This window comes from Berghia stephanieae, chromosome 7, assembly GCF_034508935.2.
Source record: "Berghia stephanieae isolate SIO BIC M18660-M18661 chromosome 7, UCSD_Bste_1.3, whole genome shotgun sequence".
NCBI classification, from domain to species: domain Eukaryota; kingdom Metazoa; phylum Mollusca; class Gastropoda; order Nudibranchia; family Aeolidiidae; genus Berghia; species Berghia stephanieae.
The window spans coordinates 65,900,969-65,919,119 of record NC_088366.1 but is presented as its reverse complement, the minus strand read 5'-3'; the positions used below and the strand labels follow the sequence as shown (position 1 = coordinate 65,919,119).

Genomic DNA, 18,151 nt, shown 5'->3' with positions numbered 1-18,151 from the left:
TAGTAGTAGTAGAAGTAGTAGTAGTAGAAGTAGTAGTAGTAGTAGTAGTAGTAGTAGAAGTAGTAGTAGTAGTAGTAGTAGAAGTAGTAGTAGTAGCAGCAGCAGTAGCTGTAGTGGCAGAAGTGAGAGCAGCAGTGGTGATGAATATGGGGGAGGTTGACATCTAGTGGTGGTCAATCCTGGTGTTGAGTCCGCGTGGAGTCAGCGTTCCCAACAACTTGATCAGGTGAGTTTCCCTACGTCGACGGGCGGAAGTGTCCGAATGGCAAAAACTGAGCACACACACACGCACACACTGTACATCGCAGTGGTCTGGCAGATTGAAGTGTCTGGCCACTGCTGTGTCTGCACAGTTCGATATGTCACGCAAGTGCTGCACGAATCTGTCACCCAGCCTCTTTCCGGTCTCACCAACGTAAGCAATCCCACACAGGGAGCACGTAATCGCATAGACTAGATTACGGTCAGTGCAAGTAAACGGCCGCCTGATGTCCCAAATCTTGTCTGGAAAGCTGACTCTGTCATACTCCCACAGGTGCCCACAAGTCTTGCATCGGGGTCGCATACACGATCTGGCTTTAGGTCCATCCCTAGGTATGGGTTCCAGGCGGCTTCTGACAAGGAGATCCCTCAGGTTACGATCCCGTCGATATGCTACCAACGGGGGTTCTGAAAAAACTCTGTGGGTGTCTTCGCCCGCCTGGAGGATCCCATAGTTCTGCAATAGGATGTTCCTCACTTGATCGGCATGGGGGTGATGCGTGAGGACTAAAATGGGACGCTGTGTCTCCTGCTTCCTGGCATTACGAGGCCTCATTGCTGCTTCTCTCGACACGAGGCTGGCTTTCCGGACAGCCTTAAGCAAAACCCTTTCGGGATATTCCCGTGCCCTAAAAAAATCGAGCATGCGATCACGTTGAAGCGCAAATTCATCATCTTCCAGACAGAGTCTCCGCAAGCGGAGTATCTGACTGAATGGGATGGAGTCTTTGCACTTCACCGGATGGGATGACCGATAGAGCAGGTAGCTGTGACTGTCCGTTTCCTTGTAGTGTACAGTGGTCCGTACTCCCGTGCTGGTCAATACAGCCTTGATGTCCAAAAAGTTCACCTCAGAGGTTGAAATCTCATAAGTGTACTCTATGGACGGGTGGAAGGAGTCCATCGCTAGGATGAACCCTTTCAACTGGCTGTGGGTCAATGACGTAATGCCGAAACAGTCGTCAATGTACCTTTTGAACAGCTCGGGGGCAGGTCCGCTATACTGATGGAAGAAGGTTTCCTCAAGGTAGCCCATGAAGAGGTTAGCATATGAGGGACCCATCTTGGTACCCATCGCAACACCTGAGATCTGATGGAAAAATACATCATTGAACTCAAAAGTGTTGAGTGTGAGCACAAGTTCGGTGAGCCTCACAATGCTGTTGCTGGAAATCCCTGGTAATGGATGACGGTCGACGAAATGCCTGATGGCACGCAGTCCGTCAGGATGCGGTATGGATGTGTACAGTGCCTTCACATCCATGGTGAAAATCAGCCGTGGACGTTCATCCTGGAATCGAATTTCGTCAATGACACCAAGAGCATGGTTAGTGTCCTTGATATACGATGGCAGGGTGGGAACTATACGTTGAAATACCGCATCAAGGAACTGCGATACCTTCTCAGTGGGGCACGAGATAGCCGACACAATCGGCCTTCCAGGTGGAGTGTCAGACAATTCCCGGATCTTGTGTATCTTAGGGAGCATGTAAAAACATGGATTACCTAGGTCGCTGGGGTCGTGTTTAAGGACCTCTGCCCTTCTAGGTAATTCTCCCTGCGATACCAAAGACTGGATTGTCTGGTGGACTCTGGTGTTGTTAGCAAGTGTTGGGTCCGAAGTCACTTTCTCATAAAATATCTGGTCACTCAATTGCCTGTGGCCCTCAGCTCTATAGAGCTCAGCGTCCCAAACAACCACGGCCCCTCCTTTATCAGCCGCTTTGATCACTATATCACTACGTGATCTAAGTGATCGTACGGCAGCCCATTCAAGACGGGTGAGGTTAGACCTCTTGATAGGTGTGGGTCGTAGTGCCTCTATCTGTCTAAGACAAGTCTGGATAAACAGGTCGAGTGTAGGGGACTTGCCAGGACTAGGAGTCCAGTTTCTTTTACGTCGTGAGAAAGCGGCAAACGGATCCTCAGGGTCACGGTCATAGTCATGGTCACGTTCATCATCTTTGAAGTGATACTTCAAGCGTAAAATACGCATGAAGCGACGTACATCCGACTCAATGCGGGACTGGTCGGACGTTCTTCGCAGTGGGATGAACTTGAGACCTTTCCTTAAGACCGATTCCTCTGCACTGCTCAACTGGATGGTCGGGGGGACAGAAACCACCAGCCGGTGGTTGTTGTGGTTCCTACTGGGGGGGATAGCTCCAACATTATCCATCACGTGGGTGGGTTCGCTGGTGGGTGGGGTGAATTGATCGCTTCCAGACTGGTCCCCGGCTGTTGGAGGGACTCCCAAACCACCAATGGTGACAGGCTGGTTATGGGTGCCATTAAGAGCAGTGGGGCCAGAGGAAGGTTCAATGGGTGAATCCACCGATGGGAGTGTTGCCGAATGAGAAGGGAGGTTATCGTCAAGATGTGTAATTCTGTTTGGAAAGAGAGCATCTAATTTACTGGTTTTGACATAATTTAAGCATGCATGGTAGTGTTGATTACATAAATGTATGAATAACCTAATGGCTTTGTAAAGTGTATGGTTATGATAAGTACGATGCCTCAAGCATGTGGAGGATGTGTCGATTGTGTGTGTTAATTTGGATATCTGTTTGCGAAGGATGTCTGTGGTAAGTCTAAGTCGTTGCATTGCACACTTGGATTCTAATTCCAGAAACTGGGAGAACTGGGATGAGGTTAGAGAGCCTGTACACATCCATACCGCATCCTGACGGACTGCGTGCCATCAGGCATTTCGTCGACCGTCATCCATTACCAGGGATTTCCAGCAACAGCATTGTGAGGCTCACCGAACTTGTGCTCACACTCAACACTTTTGAGTTCAATGATGTATTTTTCCATCAGATCTCAGGTGTTGCGATGGGTACCAAGATGGGTCCCTCATATGCTAACCTCTTCATGGGCTACCTTGAGGAAACCTTCTTCCATCAGTATAGCGGACCTGCCCCCGAGCTGTTCAAAAGGTACATTGACGACTGTTTCGGCATTACGTCATTGACCCACAGCCAGTTGAAAGGGTTCATCCTAGCGATGGACTCCTTCCACCCGTCCATAGAGTACACTTATGAGATTTCAACCTCTGAGGTGAACTTTTTGGACATCAAGGCTGTATTGACCAGCACGGGAGTACGGACCACTGTACACTACAAGGAAACGGACAGTCACAGCTACCTGCTCTATCGGTCATCCCATCCGGTGAAGTGCAAAGACTCCATCCCATTCAGTCAGATACTCCGCTTGCGGAGACTCTGTCTGGAAGATGATGAATTTGCGCTTCAACGTGATCGCATGCTCGATTTTTTTAGGGCACGGGAATATCCCGAAAGGGTTTTGCTTAAGGCTGTCCGGAAAGCCAGCCTCGTGTCGAGAGAAGCAGCAATGAGGCCTCGTAATGCCAGGAAGCAGGAGACACAGCGTCCCATTTTAGTCCTCACGCATCACCCCCATGCCGATCAAGTGAGGAACATCCTATTGCAGAACTATGGGATCCTCCAGGCGGGCGAAGACACCCACAGAGTTTTTTTCAGAACCCCCGTTGGTAGCATATCGACGGGATTGTAACCTGAGGGATCTCCTTGTCAGAAGCCGCCTGGAACCCATACCTAGGGATGGACCTAAAGCCAGATCGTGTATGCGACCCCGATGCAAGACTTGTGGGCACCTGTGGGAGTATGACAGAGTCAGCTTTCCAGACAAGATTTGGGACATCAGGCGGCCGTTTACTTGCACTGACCGTAATCTAGTCTATGCGATTACGTGCTCCCTGTGTGGGATTGCTTACGTTGGTGAGACCGGAAAGAGGCTGGGTGACAGATTCGTGCAGCACTTGCGTGACATATCGAACTGTGCAGACACAGCAGTGGCCAGACACTTCAATCTGCCAGACCACTGCGATGTACAGTGTGTGCGTGTGTGTGTGCTCAGTTTTTGCCATTCGGACACTTCCGCCCGTCGACGTAGGGAAACTCACCTGATCAAGTTGTTGGGAACGCTGACTCCACGCGGACTCAACACCAGGATTGACCACCACTAGATGTCAACCTCCCCCATATTCATCACCACTGCTGCTCTCACTTCTGCCACTACAGCTACTGCTGCTGCTACTACTACTACTTCTACTACTACTACTACTACTACTACTTCTACTACTACTACTACTACTACTACTACTTCTACTACTACTACTTCTACTACTACTACTACTACTACCACTACTACCACTACTACTACTACCACTACTACTACTGTTCATACTACTAAAAGTACAACTCTACCTACCTACCTACCTACCTATCTATCTATCTATCTATCTATCTATCTATCTATCTATCTATCTATCTATCTATCTAGCTAGCTAGCTAGCTACCTATCTATCTACTGATTATCCACCGATTCATAGTCATCTACCTTCCTAGCTATCTCTCATTGTGTCCAATCATCCACTTTTTTATCCATTTATATACATATAGACCCAGCTATCCTCGGTGTTTACTCGCCCTCTACTCCCCCCGGTGGTGTACGAACGAACTCGCGTCTCAAAGTTGGGCTTGAGAGAGGGATCTGTAATTACTTTGATTTGAAACGAATATTTTAGTGTTCGTTGGATAGCTCACTACGGTTAGTCCACGCTCTCCCTTCCAGCGGAGTTGTCGTACAATAAGGTCGCAGGTTCAAACCCCACCCCCGCCGCGCAAACAATTTTTTTATTTCTCTATTGTCTTCTGCACTTTTCTATTCACTTCATATCTTGTTGTTACCAACATAAGTCTGCTCCACTCACTTTTCTGAATTAAAAATTCACCCCTACACCGGTCATACTCATGTCTCATCGTTTCTATGTTATAATGTTTTGTTGAGATATTGGCTATTAAGCTTAACTGCTGGTCAAAATTTATTCGCGATGTGGTGGTGTACGAACGAATCGGCGGTCTCAAGAAGTGGGTGAGAGAGGGATCTAGTAATGACTTTGAGTTTGAAACGAATATTTTAGTGTTCGTGGATAGCTCACACGGTAGAGCCACGCTCTCACCTGCCAGGCGGAGTTGTCGTACCATAAGGTCGCAGGTTCAAACCCCACCACCGCCGCGAAAAAAATTTTTATTCTCTATTGTCTTCTGGCACTTTTCTATTCACTTCATATCTTGTTGTTACCAACATAAGTGCCTGCTCCACTCACTTTTCTGAATTAAAAATTCACCCCATACACCGGAGCATACTCAATGTCTCAATCGTTTCTATGTTATATGTTTGTGTTGAGAATATTGGCTATTAAGCTTAACTGCTGGTCAAAATTATTCGCGATGGTGGTGTACGAACGAATCGGCGGTCTCAAGAAGTGGGTGAGAGAGGGATCTAGTAATGACTTTGAGTTTGAAACGAATATTTTAGTGTTCGTGGATAGCTCACACGGTAGAGCCACGCTCTCACCTGCCAGGCGGAGTTGTCGTACCAATAAGGTCGCAGGTTCAAACCCCACCACCGCCGCGAAAAAAATTTTTATTCTCTATTGTCTTCTGGCACTTTTCTATTCACTTCATATCTTGTTGTTACCAACATAAGTGCCTGCTCCACTCACTTTTCTGAATTAAAAATTCACCCCATACACCGGAGCATACTCAATGTCTCAATCGTTTCTATGTTATATGTTTGTGTTGAGAATATTGGCTATTAAGCTTAACTGCTGGTCAAAATTATTCGCGATGGTGGTGTACGAACGAATCGGCGGTCTCAAGAAGTGGGTGAGAGAGGGATCTAGTAATGACTTTGAGTTTGAAACGAATATTTTAGTGTTCGTGGATAGCTCACACGGTAGAGCCACGCTCTCACCTGCCAGGCGGAGTTGTCGTACCAATAAGGTCGCAGGTTCAAACCCCACCACCGCCGCGAAAAAAAATTTTTATTCTCTATTGTCTTCTGGCACTTTTCTATTCACTTCATATCTTGTTGTTACCAACATAAGTGCCTGCTCCACTCACTTTTCTGAATTATTCACCATACACGACATACTCATACTCATTTAAATTGTGACTTTTACCTTCCTGTCATAGTCCTGGACAAGATCGGTTCCTCTGGGGGCTAGTAGACTTATTGAACGAATATAGATTTGAATACAACCCCTCACCTGAGGCGAGCTCCAATATCGCAGTCAAACCCACACGCGCAACTAGCTACCATTTCATTCATACTGCCAAACCTACTCATTGAAGTACAAACGAATACAAGTTAATTTCTACATTATATTTTATATTGTTTACTCCACGTTAAATTATTTCGACGAAGTGTGTACGAAACGTCATGTCTGTTGTGTACGAAGGTCTTGTACCATCACTCTTGTTAGTTTTTCATACGAAGCTTCCATTACCGTTTTCGTAGATAATCAGGTGACCGAATACGATTGTTCGTTATATACCCCACTTAAGGAAACTGTTACTTCGAGGTTTGAAAATTGATTGGCATTGAATATAAACGAATTGGAACATTATATCTTTTCAAATGAACTTTTATTATTAAAGATATAATAATTGCGATTGTGAATATTTTTTATTTACACTAAACGTCTTAAAATATTACATAAACGAATTTGTAACTATTAAAGATATCTTGAATTACCGATTGTCTCCCCTTACATGTCAAAATAAAACCAGCTTGCAAAGGGATGTAACCCAAATATTATCATTCATCATGCTACGAATTCTAGAGAAATTTTTCTCCTGAGCTTATTTCAAAATTCACACCAGGTCAATAATAATAATAATTATAATAATAATAATAATAATAATAATAATAATAATAATAATAATAATAATAATAATAATAATAATAATAATGATAATGATAATAATAATAATAATAATAATAATAATAATAATAATAATAATAATAATAATAATAATAATAATAATAATAATAATAATAAAATATATAAATAATAATAATAATAATAATAATAATAATAATAATAATAATAATTTATTATTATTATTATTAAAAAGATTTTTTTTTTTTAATTTCATTTTATTACTATTATTATAATATTAATTTTTTAAAAATTATATCAATTTCATTACTATTATCACTAACATGCATAATCCCGGCCTTTGATTGGAATCTTGAGATCAAACAAATTGTCTAACAGAGGATTGTCTTGAAATCATGAGAAATAATATCCAGTGATGCCAACAGAAAAAAAAGAAAAAGGAGGAAAATGATCGACGTCTCATCATGCCTCCCAAAGGCGGGACAGGCTGCCGAAGGCAACCTCCTACTAGGGGGGTCTGGGGGCATGCACCCCCGAAAATGTTTTTTTTTAAGTGCCAAAATAAGGCTATCTGGGACTAATTCCCATGAATTTGGGAGCATTTATTATCCATTCAAATATCAGGTGAAGGAGTCATAAAACACATAAAACTTTTTTTTTAAATCTAATGTATATATTGCAGTTATATTTTTTGTGATATCACCATCATATTGCAAAGAAAATGTGTAAAAATAAGCTTCGTTGTTTCAACGATTCGCTAAATTATAATTTCGTTTGTTTTTTTGTTTGTTTTTTTTTTTTTTGCGAACGGAGGAAAAATGGGAGGAACCGAGGAAAAAAGGGAGGAACCTCCAAAAAGGAGGAATTCCTCGGATCCGCGAAAGATTGACATCAATGAATATCAAGAAAATATCGGTATCACTTGATTCCAAGTTGTAGTCTAATCTGTGAATCGTTTCTACTATAACCAATCTTAATTGTGTAATGAACCAAAAGGTCTTTGCTTGAAGACACTTTCATATTTTTCCTTGAGCAAGATTAAGATTATTAACCCCCAAATTAGAAAATGGTAAGGGCTGCCTGAAGCCGGTGATCGTAAAATACTAACGAAAGAGTGAAAATGGAAAGGCTTCGTATGGGAACAAAACAGACAATGGACGTTTCGGGTACAAACCCTTCGTCAGCACAACAATAGACAAATAAACGTGGAAAACAAATAAAATATAATGAAAAATAACTTGTATCATCTGTACTCAATGGTGGTTGCAGTATGAATGAAATGTTAGCGTGGCGTGGGTAGAGGATAGGGTGCCCCAGGGGGTGATCTAATTGATAAGCAAAGGTCAGCGTCAGGGAACAGAACTTTCCAGACTATAATGGAAGATAAAAGACATATTGGTAGTAGTAAATAGTATAGTAGTAGTAGTAGTAGTAGTAGTAGTAGTAGTAGTAGTAGTAGTAGTAGTAGTTGTAGTAGTAGTAGTTGTAGTAGTAGTAGTAGTAGTATAGTAGTAGTAGTAGTAGTAGTAGTAGTAGTAGTAGTAGTAGTAGTAGTAGAACGCTGTAGTGGAACAGTAGGGGGGGGGGGTTGGAGGGGGCGAGGTGAAAGGGTCACGGCGGAGGTGGGGGGGGGGGGGGGGGGGGGGGTTGTTGGATGAGCGAAGGTCGAATCTTCGCGAAGGAACGATGCGATAGTAAAGTGGAATACACCGATAAATAGATAGATGGATAGGCAGATAGATAGGTAGATGGTCAGAAAAGAGGGGAGAGAAGGGAGAGAGAGAGAGAGAGAGAGAGAGAGAGAGAGAGAGAGAGAGAGAGAGAGAGAGAGAGAGAGAAATTAATAAAAGAAAAAAAATAAAAATAAAAATTTAAAAAAAAAAAAAAAAAATTTAAAAAAAAAAAAAGGGGCGGGGGGGGGGGGTTGGTTTGAGGCGGACCGGTAGAGAGGGGGAATCAGAGAGAGAGAGAGAGAGGGGGGGAGGGAGAAAAGAGGGAGGGGGGGACAAAGAAAGAAAGAAAAGAAAGAGAGAGAGAGAGAGAGAGAGAGAGAGAGAGAGAGAGAGAGAGAGAGAGAGAGAGAGAGAGAGAGAGAGAGAGAGAGAGAGAGAGAGAAAGGGTGGAGGGGAGGTGAGAGAGGGCGAGTAAACAGCCGAGTGATAGCTGGGTCTATATGTATATTAATGGATGAAAAAGTGGATGATTGGACACAATGAGAGAGAGCTAGGAAGGTAGATGACTATGAATCGGTGGATAATCAGTAGATAGATAGCTAGCTAGCTAGCTAGCTAGCTAGATAGATAGATAGATAGATAGATAGATAGATAGATAGATAGATAGATAGATAGGTAGGTAGGTAGGTAGGTAGGTAGAGTTGTACTTTTAGTATATGAACAGTAGTAGTAGTAGTCGTAGTAGTAGTAGTGGTAGTAGTAGTAGTAGTAGTAGTAGTAGTAGTAGTAGTAGTAGTAGTAGTAGTAGTAGTAGTAGTAGTAGTAGTAGTAGTAGTAGTAGTAGTAGTAGTAGTAGTAGCAGTAGTAGTAGTAGTAGCAGTAGTAGTAATAGTAGTAGTAGTAGTAGTAGTAGTAGTAGTAGTAGTAGTAGTAGTAGTAGAAGTAAGTAGTAGTAGTAGTAGTAGTAGTAGTAGTAGTAGAAGTAGTAGAAGTAGTAGTAGTAGCAGCAGCAGTAGCTGTAGTGGCAGAAGTGAGAGCAGCAGTGGTGATGAATATGGGTGACGTTGACATCTAGTGGTGGTCAATCCTGGTGTTGAGTCCGCGTGGAGTCAGCGTTCCCAACAACTTGATCAGGTGAGTTTCCCTACGTCGACGGGCGGAAGTGTCCGAATGGCAAGAACTGAGCACACACACACGCACACACTGTACATCGCAGTGGTCTGGCAGATTGAAGTGTCTGGCCACTGCTGTGTCTGCACAGTTCGATATGTCACGCAAGTGCTGCACGAATCTGTCACCCAGCCTCTTTCCGGTCTCACCAACGTAAGCAATCCCACACAGGGAGCACGTAATCGCATAGACTAGATTACGGTCAGTGCAAGTAAACGGCCGCCTGATGTCCCAAATCTTGTCTGGAAAGCTGACTCTGTCATACTCCCACAGGTGCCCACAAGTCTTGCATCGGGGTCGCATACACGATCTGGCTTTAGGTCCATCCCTAGGTATGGGTTCCAGGCGGCTTCTGACAAGGAGATCCCTCAGGTTACGATCCCGTCGATATGCTACCAACGGGGTTCTGAGAAAACTCTGTGGGTGTCTTCGCCCGCCTGGAGGATCCCATAGTTCTGCAATAGGATGTTCCTCACTTGATCGGCATGGGGGTGATGCGTGAGGACTAAAATGGGACGCTGTGTCTCCTGCTTCCTGGCATTGCGAGGCCTCATTGCTGCTTCTCTCGACACGAGGCTGGCTTTCCGGACAGCCTTAAGCAAAACCCTTTCGGGATATTCCCGTCCCCTAAAAAAATCGAGCATGCGATCACGTTGAAGCGCAAATTCATCATCTTCCAGACAGAGTCTCCGCAAGCGGAGTATCTGACTGAATGGGATGGAGTCTTTGCAAGACTTGTGGGCACCTGTGGGAGTATGACAGAGTCAGCTTTCCAGACAAGATTTGGGACATCAGGCGGCCGTTTACTTGCACTGACCGTAATCTAGTCTATGCGATTACGTGCTCCCTGTGTGGGATTGCTTACGTTGGTGAGACCGGAAAGAGGCTGGGTGACAGATTCGTGCAGCACTTGCGTGACATATCGAACTGTGCAGACACAGCAGTGGCCAGACACTTCAATCTGCCAGACCACTGCGATGTACAGTGTGTGCGTGTGTGTGTGTGCTCAGTTCTTGCCATTCGGACACTTCCGCCCGTCGACGTAGGGAAACTCACCTGATCAAGTTGTTGGGAACACTGACTCCACGCGGACTCAACACCAGGATTGACCACCACTAGATGTCAACGTCACCCATATTCATCACCACTGCTGCTCTCACTTCTGCCACTACAGCTACTGCTGCTGCTACTACTACTACTTCTACTACTACTACTACTACTACTACTACTACTACTACTACTACTACTACTACTACTACTACTACTACTATTACTACTACTGCTACTACTACTACTACTACTACTACTACTACTACTACTACTACTACTACTACTACTACTATACTACTATACTACGACTACTACTACTACTGTTCATACTACTAAAAGTACAACTCTACCTACCTACCTATCTATCTATCTATCTATCTATCTATCTATCTATCTATCTATCTAGCTAGCTAGCTAGCTATCTATCTACTGATTATCCACCGATTCATAGTCATCTACCTTCCTAGCTCTCTCTCATTGTGTCCAATCATCCACTTTTTCATCCATTAATATACATATAGACCCAGCTATCACTCGGCTGTTTACTCGCCCTCTCTCACCTCCCCTCCACCCTTTCTCTCTCTCTCTCTCCCTTCTCTCCCCTCTTTTCTGACCATCTACCTATCTATCTGCCTATCCATCTATCTATTTATTGGTGTATTCCACTTTACTATCGCATCGTTCCTTCGCGAAGATTCGACCTTCGCTCATCCAACAACCCCCCCCCCCCCCCCACCTCCGCCGTGACCCTTTCACCTCGCCCCCTCCAACCCCCCCCCCCCCCCCTACTGTTCCACTACAGCGTTCTACTACTACTACTACTACTAACTACTACTACTACTACTACTACTACTACTACTACTACTACTACTACTACTACTACTACTACTACTACTACTACAACTACTACTACTACTACTACTACTACTACTACTACTACTACTACTACTACTACTACTACTACTACTACTACCAATATGTCTTTTATCTTCCATTATAGTCTGGAAAGTTCTGTTCCCTGACGCTGACCTTTGCTTATCAATTAGATCACCCCCCTGGGGCACCCTATCCTCTACCCACGCCACGCTAACATTTCATTCATACTGCAACCACCATTGAGTACAGACGATACAAGTTATTTTTCATTATATTTTATTTGTTTTCCACGTTTATTTGTGTATTGTTGTGCTGACGAAGGGTTTGTACCCGAAACGTCCATTGTCTGTTTTGTTCCCATACGAAGCCTTTCCATTTTCACTCTTTCGTTAGTAACCCCCAAATTGCTCTCTTGGACAACTTGGGTGATTCTTGTTGATCAGACATCTTGTTTTGATGAGTTATCTATATTCCTTCTTGGAATGCCTAGGCGACGATATCTTATGATGTCATGGCGGAAGGGTGTAATTTTGATTTCTTTAAAGATACATGACATTGGACTGAAAAGGTTGGCAAACTTTTAAAAATATATTTAAAAGAAACAAAAATAAAAAATTAATTAAAAAAAAATAATCTAAAAACCCAAGAAAACCCACCAGTAATTTATCATTACCTTAACTATCATCTCCTTCATGAAGTATTCCTCCATGGTGATGTAACTGCCGATAACCTCCTGGACAAGACGACTTAGTTCACAGGTGGAGAAAAATGTCTCAATCTCGTTACTGTCTCCTGAATGATATGAATGATTTTTTAAAGGAAAAAAAAAACCAACAAAAAACTATTATTGTATTTATATAGCACTTATCCTCTGTAATGGTAGCAAAAGACGAGGACGTGTTGTAAGTCAAAGCCATAGGGATAGCCTGCCCTAAGGTGTGTTATGAGTGTGTCAGCCTCTTTAAGCTCTTTATCCAAGGATCTTCTCCAGCAGGTATTTTCTGGGCACCATTCTTGAACAGGAATTTGGTGTCTATGCAGCCTTGAAATGGAAATGGAAATCCTTGGTAGATGTCCTAAAAAATTATTTTTTAAAAATTGAGCTTTTATATAGCGCAATATCCACTAAACATGCTCAAAGCGCTTTACAAAGGGTCCCTGGCCAACAGCAACATTTAACATGTAGGACGGGACTTGACACCTGTTAGGCGATAATACATTTTTTCGGACAGAGTCAATGCTGTTAACAGCCAGGTACTCTTTTCCACCTGAGTACAGTGAGAGAATGTGAGTTAAGAGCCTTTTCATCACATCTCCACTTGTGGATCATCTCATATACTCCAAGTGGTTTTCTATTTATCTATTTATTTATCCTTATTTTTTTACCCCTAGAAATGTTTTTCTGTCATTGTCTATGCTCTATGATTTATTTTTCAATGTTAGTGACTGTTGACATTTTTATATATTATGGTCAAGTTATGGTAATTATTTATATATTTACTTATTTATCTATTTTTTTTTTCTGTCTATCTAGAGATTATACATGTATTCATATTTATTTATTTTTTTATCTAGTTGATTATTTTGGTAGTTTCTTTTTACCTGCATTGAATTGAAATCGCCTAAAATAAACCTTTGAATTGAATTGAATCTGTATTTGGGTATTGTGTGATAAAGTGGTCCATGTTCAGGTTGATTTCGTTGAAAAAAAAAGGGCAGCTTGGTGAAGTTTTGTATCCCCAACAATGAAACTAGTGATACACAGTCATACAGAGATGTGATATAAAATTAAATTAATTAATATGTCCAAAAACACGCATACACAAATAAAGACCTCTCATATCCAACTGCCTCCCTTACAGAAAAAAACACCAGCCAGGGAATAGGCAAAACCGAGTTGCCTTATTGCAGGGCATGGACAGAGAACCACAAAAAGAAACAAAACAGCAGTTTAAAGAGATGAACCAGTATCTACAATCTCTAATCATACAATCGAGAAAGGAGATATGAGGTTGTGCTATTGAGGCTATGACATTCGCCACAAAAATGCTCCAATATTAAGTCATTTGGAAATAGAAAAGAAAAAAAATTCCTTTAATCAGTTTCTGTGTGTTGAAAAATGAAGACTAAACCAAAAGCTGAAAATCTAAATCATGATCAAAATTACAGTAGTTAGTTTTAACTTTTTTAAAGAGTAGAAAAAGTGTAGATAAAGATGATTCTCTATCCACGTTTATTTTGAATTTTTGAGAAACTATTTCTGCTATTCTATTGGATCGAAATCATCAGTTTTTTTGAGTTTTTTTTTGTTTTTTTTTACATTATTGAACTGAACAAACCTGACAAATATTTTTTTTTTTTCTTTAGTTTTTACCAAATGACTTAGTATTTGAGTATTCTTGTGGCAAATGTCACAAAAAACGACCTTTTAGAGACAGCCTCGTGTAGTATAGATAAAGTTAAAAGTCTATACCAACCTGCTTGTGACACCTCGGCTCCTGCTCCTTCATTGCCGGCCTCTAAATCAGTCTGAAAAATGGGGTCAAAATGGAATCATTATCATAGATGCAATATGATTTTTGTAAAAAAATTTTGACTAAATGATAAAATGACATGTATCAGTAGATTAGAAACATTAATAAACAAAACAAAAACAAACAAAACAAAAAGAATCGTAAAACTCAAATCCATTAAATCTCATCTTTTCTAACACAAAACAATATTCTTTCATGACATCAACAAAACATACAGGGACAGAAAGTCGAAAAGTGATACTAAACTACTAGAAGCTGTGGACTAAAACGTAATGTCAGAAAGGAAATAACAACTTTGAAAAAGAACATAATACTAAACTTGGAAGGTTTCGAGCTCAAAACCCTTCTTCAGCCAACAGCAAAAAAAACCCCCAAAAAAACAATAAAAACATGAGCACATCACTTAATATCCAGACAGACAACAGAGAAATATTTGTCTCGCGTTGTCCGCAAGTATTATTTTTGCTCATTACTTATTAGGGTCAGAAAGTAATTCTGTAATCCGAAGTATTACTAATCTCTGCGTTAATTAGAACATCAGCGCAAAAATTTCAACCTGTTTTTCAATGAATCCAATCCCACAACATACACAACACTTACCAGGGCCCTCCTCTTCATAAATCTGAGATATAGTTCAGATCTCGTACTCAGCAAAACCATCTCAGAAAGAAGAACATCCAAATCCCTGGGGTCTGTCCTGGTTGAGAAAAACGATGGAAATAATAATAATAATAATAATAATAATAATAATAATAATAATAATAATAATAATAATAATAATAATAATAATAATAATAATAATAATAAAAATAACAATAATGTAAACCCATTTTTCAGCTCACAAATGTGGGATCATAGAACTAAATATACTGCAAATTTCACAGAGCACATGATTAAGCTGTAAGATACTGCTACGTATAAAACAACACACAAACATAATATGCAAACACATAAAAACTGACATATAGTAAACTTGTATCATCATTATTGACAAAATTGCCTGTTTCATCCACTTTTCTGAACTTATATTCAAGCAAATACTGGACGCCCATGATGATGACAATGAAGATGACGATGATGACAATGCCGATGACGACGACCATGTTGAGGATGATGATGATGATGATGATGGCGTTTGACTTACTTTTCAGCTGAAGAGGATTTAGCACTGGACAAACTTTGCTGGACTTGTCTGACCTGAAATGTTAAAAAATATACAAGATGTACATCAATTGGTAAGACACTCATTGCCTAGCTGAGAGAGAGAGAGAGAGAAAGAGAGAGAGAGAGAGAGAGAGATAGAGGGAGAGAGAGAGAGAGAGAGAGAGAGAGAGAGAGAGAGAGAGAGAGAGAGAGAGAGAGGAGAGAGAGAGAGAGAGAGAGAGAGAGAAGAAGAGAGGGAGAGAGAGAGAGAGAGAGAGAGAGAGAGAGAGAGAGAGAGAGAGAGAGAGAGAGAGAGAGAGAGAGAGAGAGAGATTGACGAGTGGATGCACTAGCCGCAGATTGATATAACACTTTTTCTGAAATGATATTCTGGTCGACCGCTTGTCTTTGCTGTATCAATCATTGAATAAATAGTTCCTGTTTATATATATATAATATATATATATATATATATATATATATATATAATATATATATTGGGTTCAACATTACTTTCAAACCAAAAGAGCAAACGTCTAACCTTGTTGTTATAGTCCCTATGAGTTTTGAAACTCTCAAAAATCTTCCTGGCTTGTCGGTCACATTCTCTTTGAAGAATGGTCAGCAACTGGAATAGCTTGCCTGGACCTGTAAAGAGAGATAGAATTCATAAGTAGGTTACATCAACTTGTCACTTTGACTTTAAAAGAAAATATTCTAATTTGCTTTGTTGTAGTATTGTGGTATTAAAGACAAAAAGTACAAGACAATTGAAATGTCTCCAAAAAAACAAAAGAAAATAAAAATAAAACTATATGGTGTGCGACTATGTGGTCTAGTGGTATGACACTCGCTTTCGGATCGGAAGGTCCTGGGTTCTTTACTCACATTCTCTCACCGTACTCAGGTGTAAAATGAGTACCTGGCCGTTAACAGCGTTGTCTTTGTCCGAAAAATTGTAATATCGCCTAACAGGCATCATGTTCTGTCTCATATGTTAAATGTTGCTGTTGACCAGGGACCCCTTGTAAAGCGCTTTGAGCACATTTAGTGGATATTGCGCTATATAAAGCTCAGTTTGTTTTTTTAATTTTTTTTTATTGCATGGAACTAAATGCAGTTAATAGGAAATAATGTTAAAACAACCGATTGACGTATTCATATATAGAGTCAAATATTTTAAATGAAGAAAAAACTATTTGAAGACAAAGAAACTATGATGATTGCAACTTCTAAACCGGGGTCACCACTTAAGAGTATACGCCCATTCATACTCATTCACACAAATAACATTGAGACACTGGAGTAGTCTCATATCTCCAATGAAAGTAAAATACGGTGGTCTGTGGAATTGTCAAAATTGAAGTTACAGACTAAAAAGGAAGAGGAAGAAGGAGGAGGAGGAGGAGGAGGAGGAGGAGGAGGAGGAGAAGAAGAAGAAGAAGAAGAAGAAGAAGAAGAAGAAGAAGAAGAAGAAGAAGAAGAAGAAGAAGAAGAAGAAGAAGAAGAAGAAGAAGAAGAAGAAGAAGAAGAAGAAGAAGAAGAAGAAGAAGGAGAAGAAGAAGGAGAGGAAGAAGAAAAAGAATCTTAAATATCTAATCGTGTTAAAATCTCAATATAATCAAATCCTCTTTCACTTTCCATTTCAATATTTACCATCCATATTTCACGTATATATGAAGGTTATAAAAGACATTTCCACTACTGTGCAATCCAAATTCTTATTTTACACACTTACACACATAGAGTGTAACAGATAGTGATGATAGGTCAGTAGCACATTACAAACCCACGTACCATAGTAAGTTTCCACCAAAGGTTGATGTATCTCCACCACCCTGGCAATACTTTCGTACAGGAGAGTTAATGTGTCAGCAAACATCACATGAGCTCGCTTCTCCGAGTCGTCAGGATAGAGGGCAATCTTCAGGTTCCCGTCTGCTTTTTCGGACAACTGAGCAGGGAAAACATGAATTAATAAAGAACGAGAATGAGATTTCACATGGGATTTAAGATAATATTCTAAATCACTGCTCATGGTGACAAAAAATGAAAAAGGAAAATTTTGAATGATTGCGTTGAGGTCCCATTTTTATTGCCTTTTTAGAGTAAGAGAGACGATAAACTATCACTGAAGAGTGGGGAACTGTACCTGTAAGTTCCATCACACATCAACTCTCTCACTGCCAGTATATTGATTGGGGGAAAATTGTAGTTTTCAATAGGAGGAAATTCCTCCGCAGACTTCAAAATCGCAGGTAATAATAATAATAATAATAATGATGATGATGATGATGATGATACTACTACTACTACTACTACTACTACTACTACTACTACTACTACTACTACTACTACTAATAATAATAATAATAATAATAATAATAATAATAATAATAAAAAATTAAAAAAATAATACTACTAATACTAATTATATAGCATTTGTATAAGGCATCACCATGACTAGTCATGCTCTATGCGCTAAATTACTCAATTTACATTGATGAAGTTTTCATCTAATTACTTGACAAAATTCTCAGTGCAAGATCTACAAAAAATTACATTTCACATATGGGCCAGTTGGAATGTAACATTTTCAAATAAAATATTCTTAACACATATTTTTTGGTTTTCCCAAAAATGTATTCCAAAAATAGAATGATTTCCAGAACAGCTATAGTTTAACAAATATAAATGATGAGGAATAGTTG

The 18,151-nt window shown here is 40.6% G+C and overlaps 1 protein-coding gene across 1 annotated transcript in view; it reads right to left on the bottom strand.

Annotated features, from left to right (window-relative positions):
- LOC144977672 (conserved oligomeric Golgi complex subunit 4-like) overlaps positions 1-18,151 on the bottom strand; it is a 38,790-nt gene that overhangs the window by 16,214 nt on the left and 4,425 nt on the right. The window contains exons 7-12 of the mRNA XM_078923110.1: positions 17,238-17,394; positions 15,982-16,088; positions 15,442-15,494; positions 14,898-14,994; positions 14,241-14,292; positions 12,437-12,555 (exon numbers count right to left, since the gene is read on the bottom strand). Of these exons, the coding sequence (XP_078779236.1) occupies positions 12,437-12,555; positions 14,241-14,292; positions 14,898-14,994; positions 15,442-15,494; positions 15,982-16,088; positions 17,238-17,394 (585 nt within the window). The remainder of the gene's footprint in view (positions 1-12,436; positions 12,556-14,240; positions 14,293-14,897; positions 14,995-15,441; positions 15,495-15,981; positions 16,089-17,237; positions 17,395-18,151) is intronic.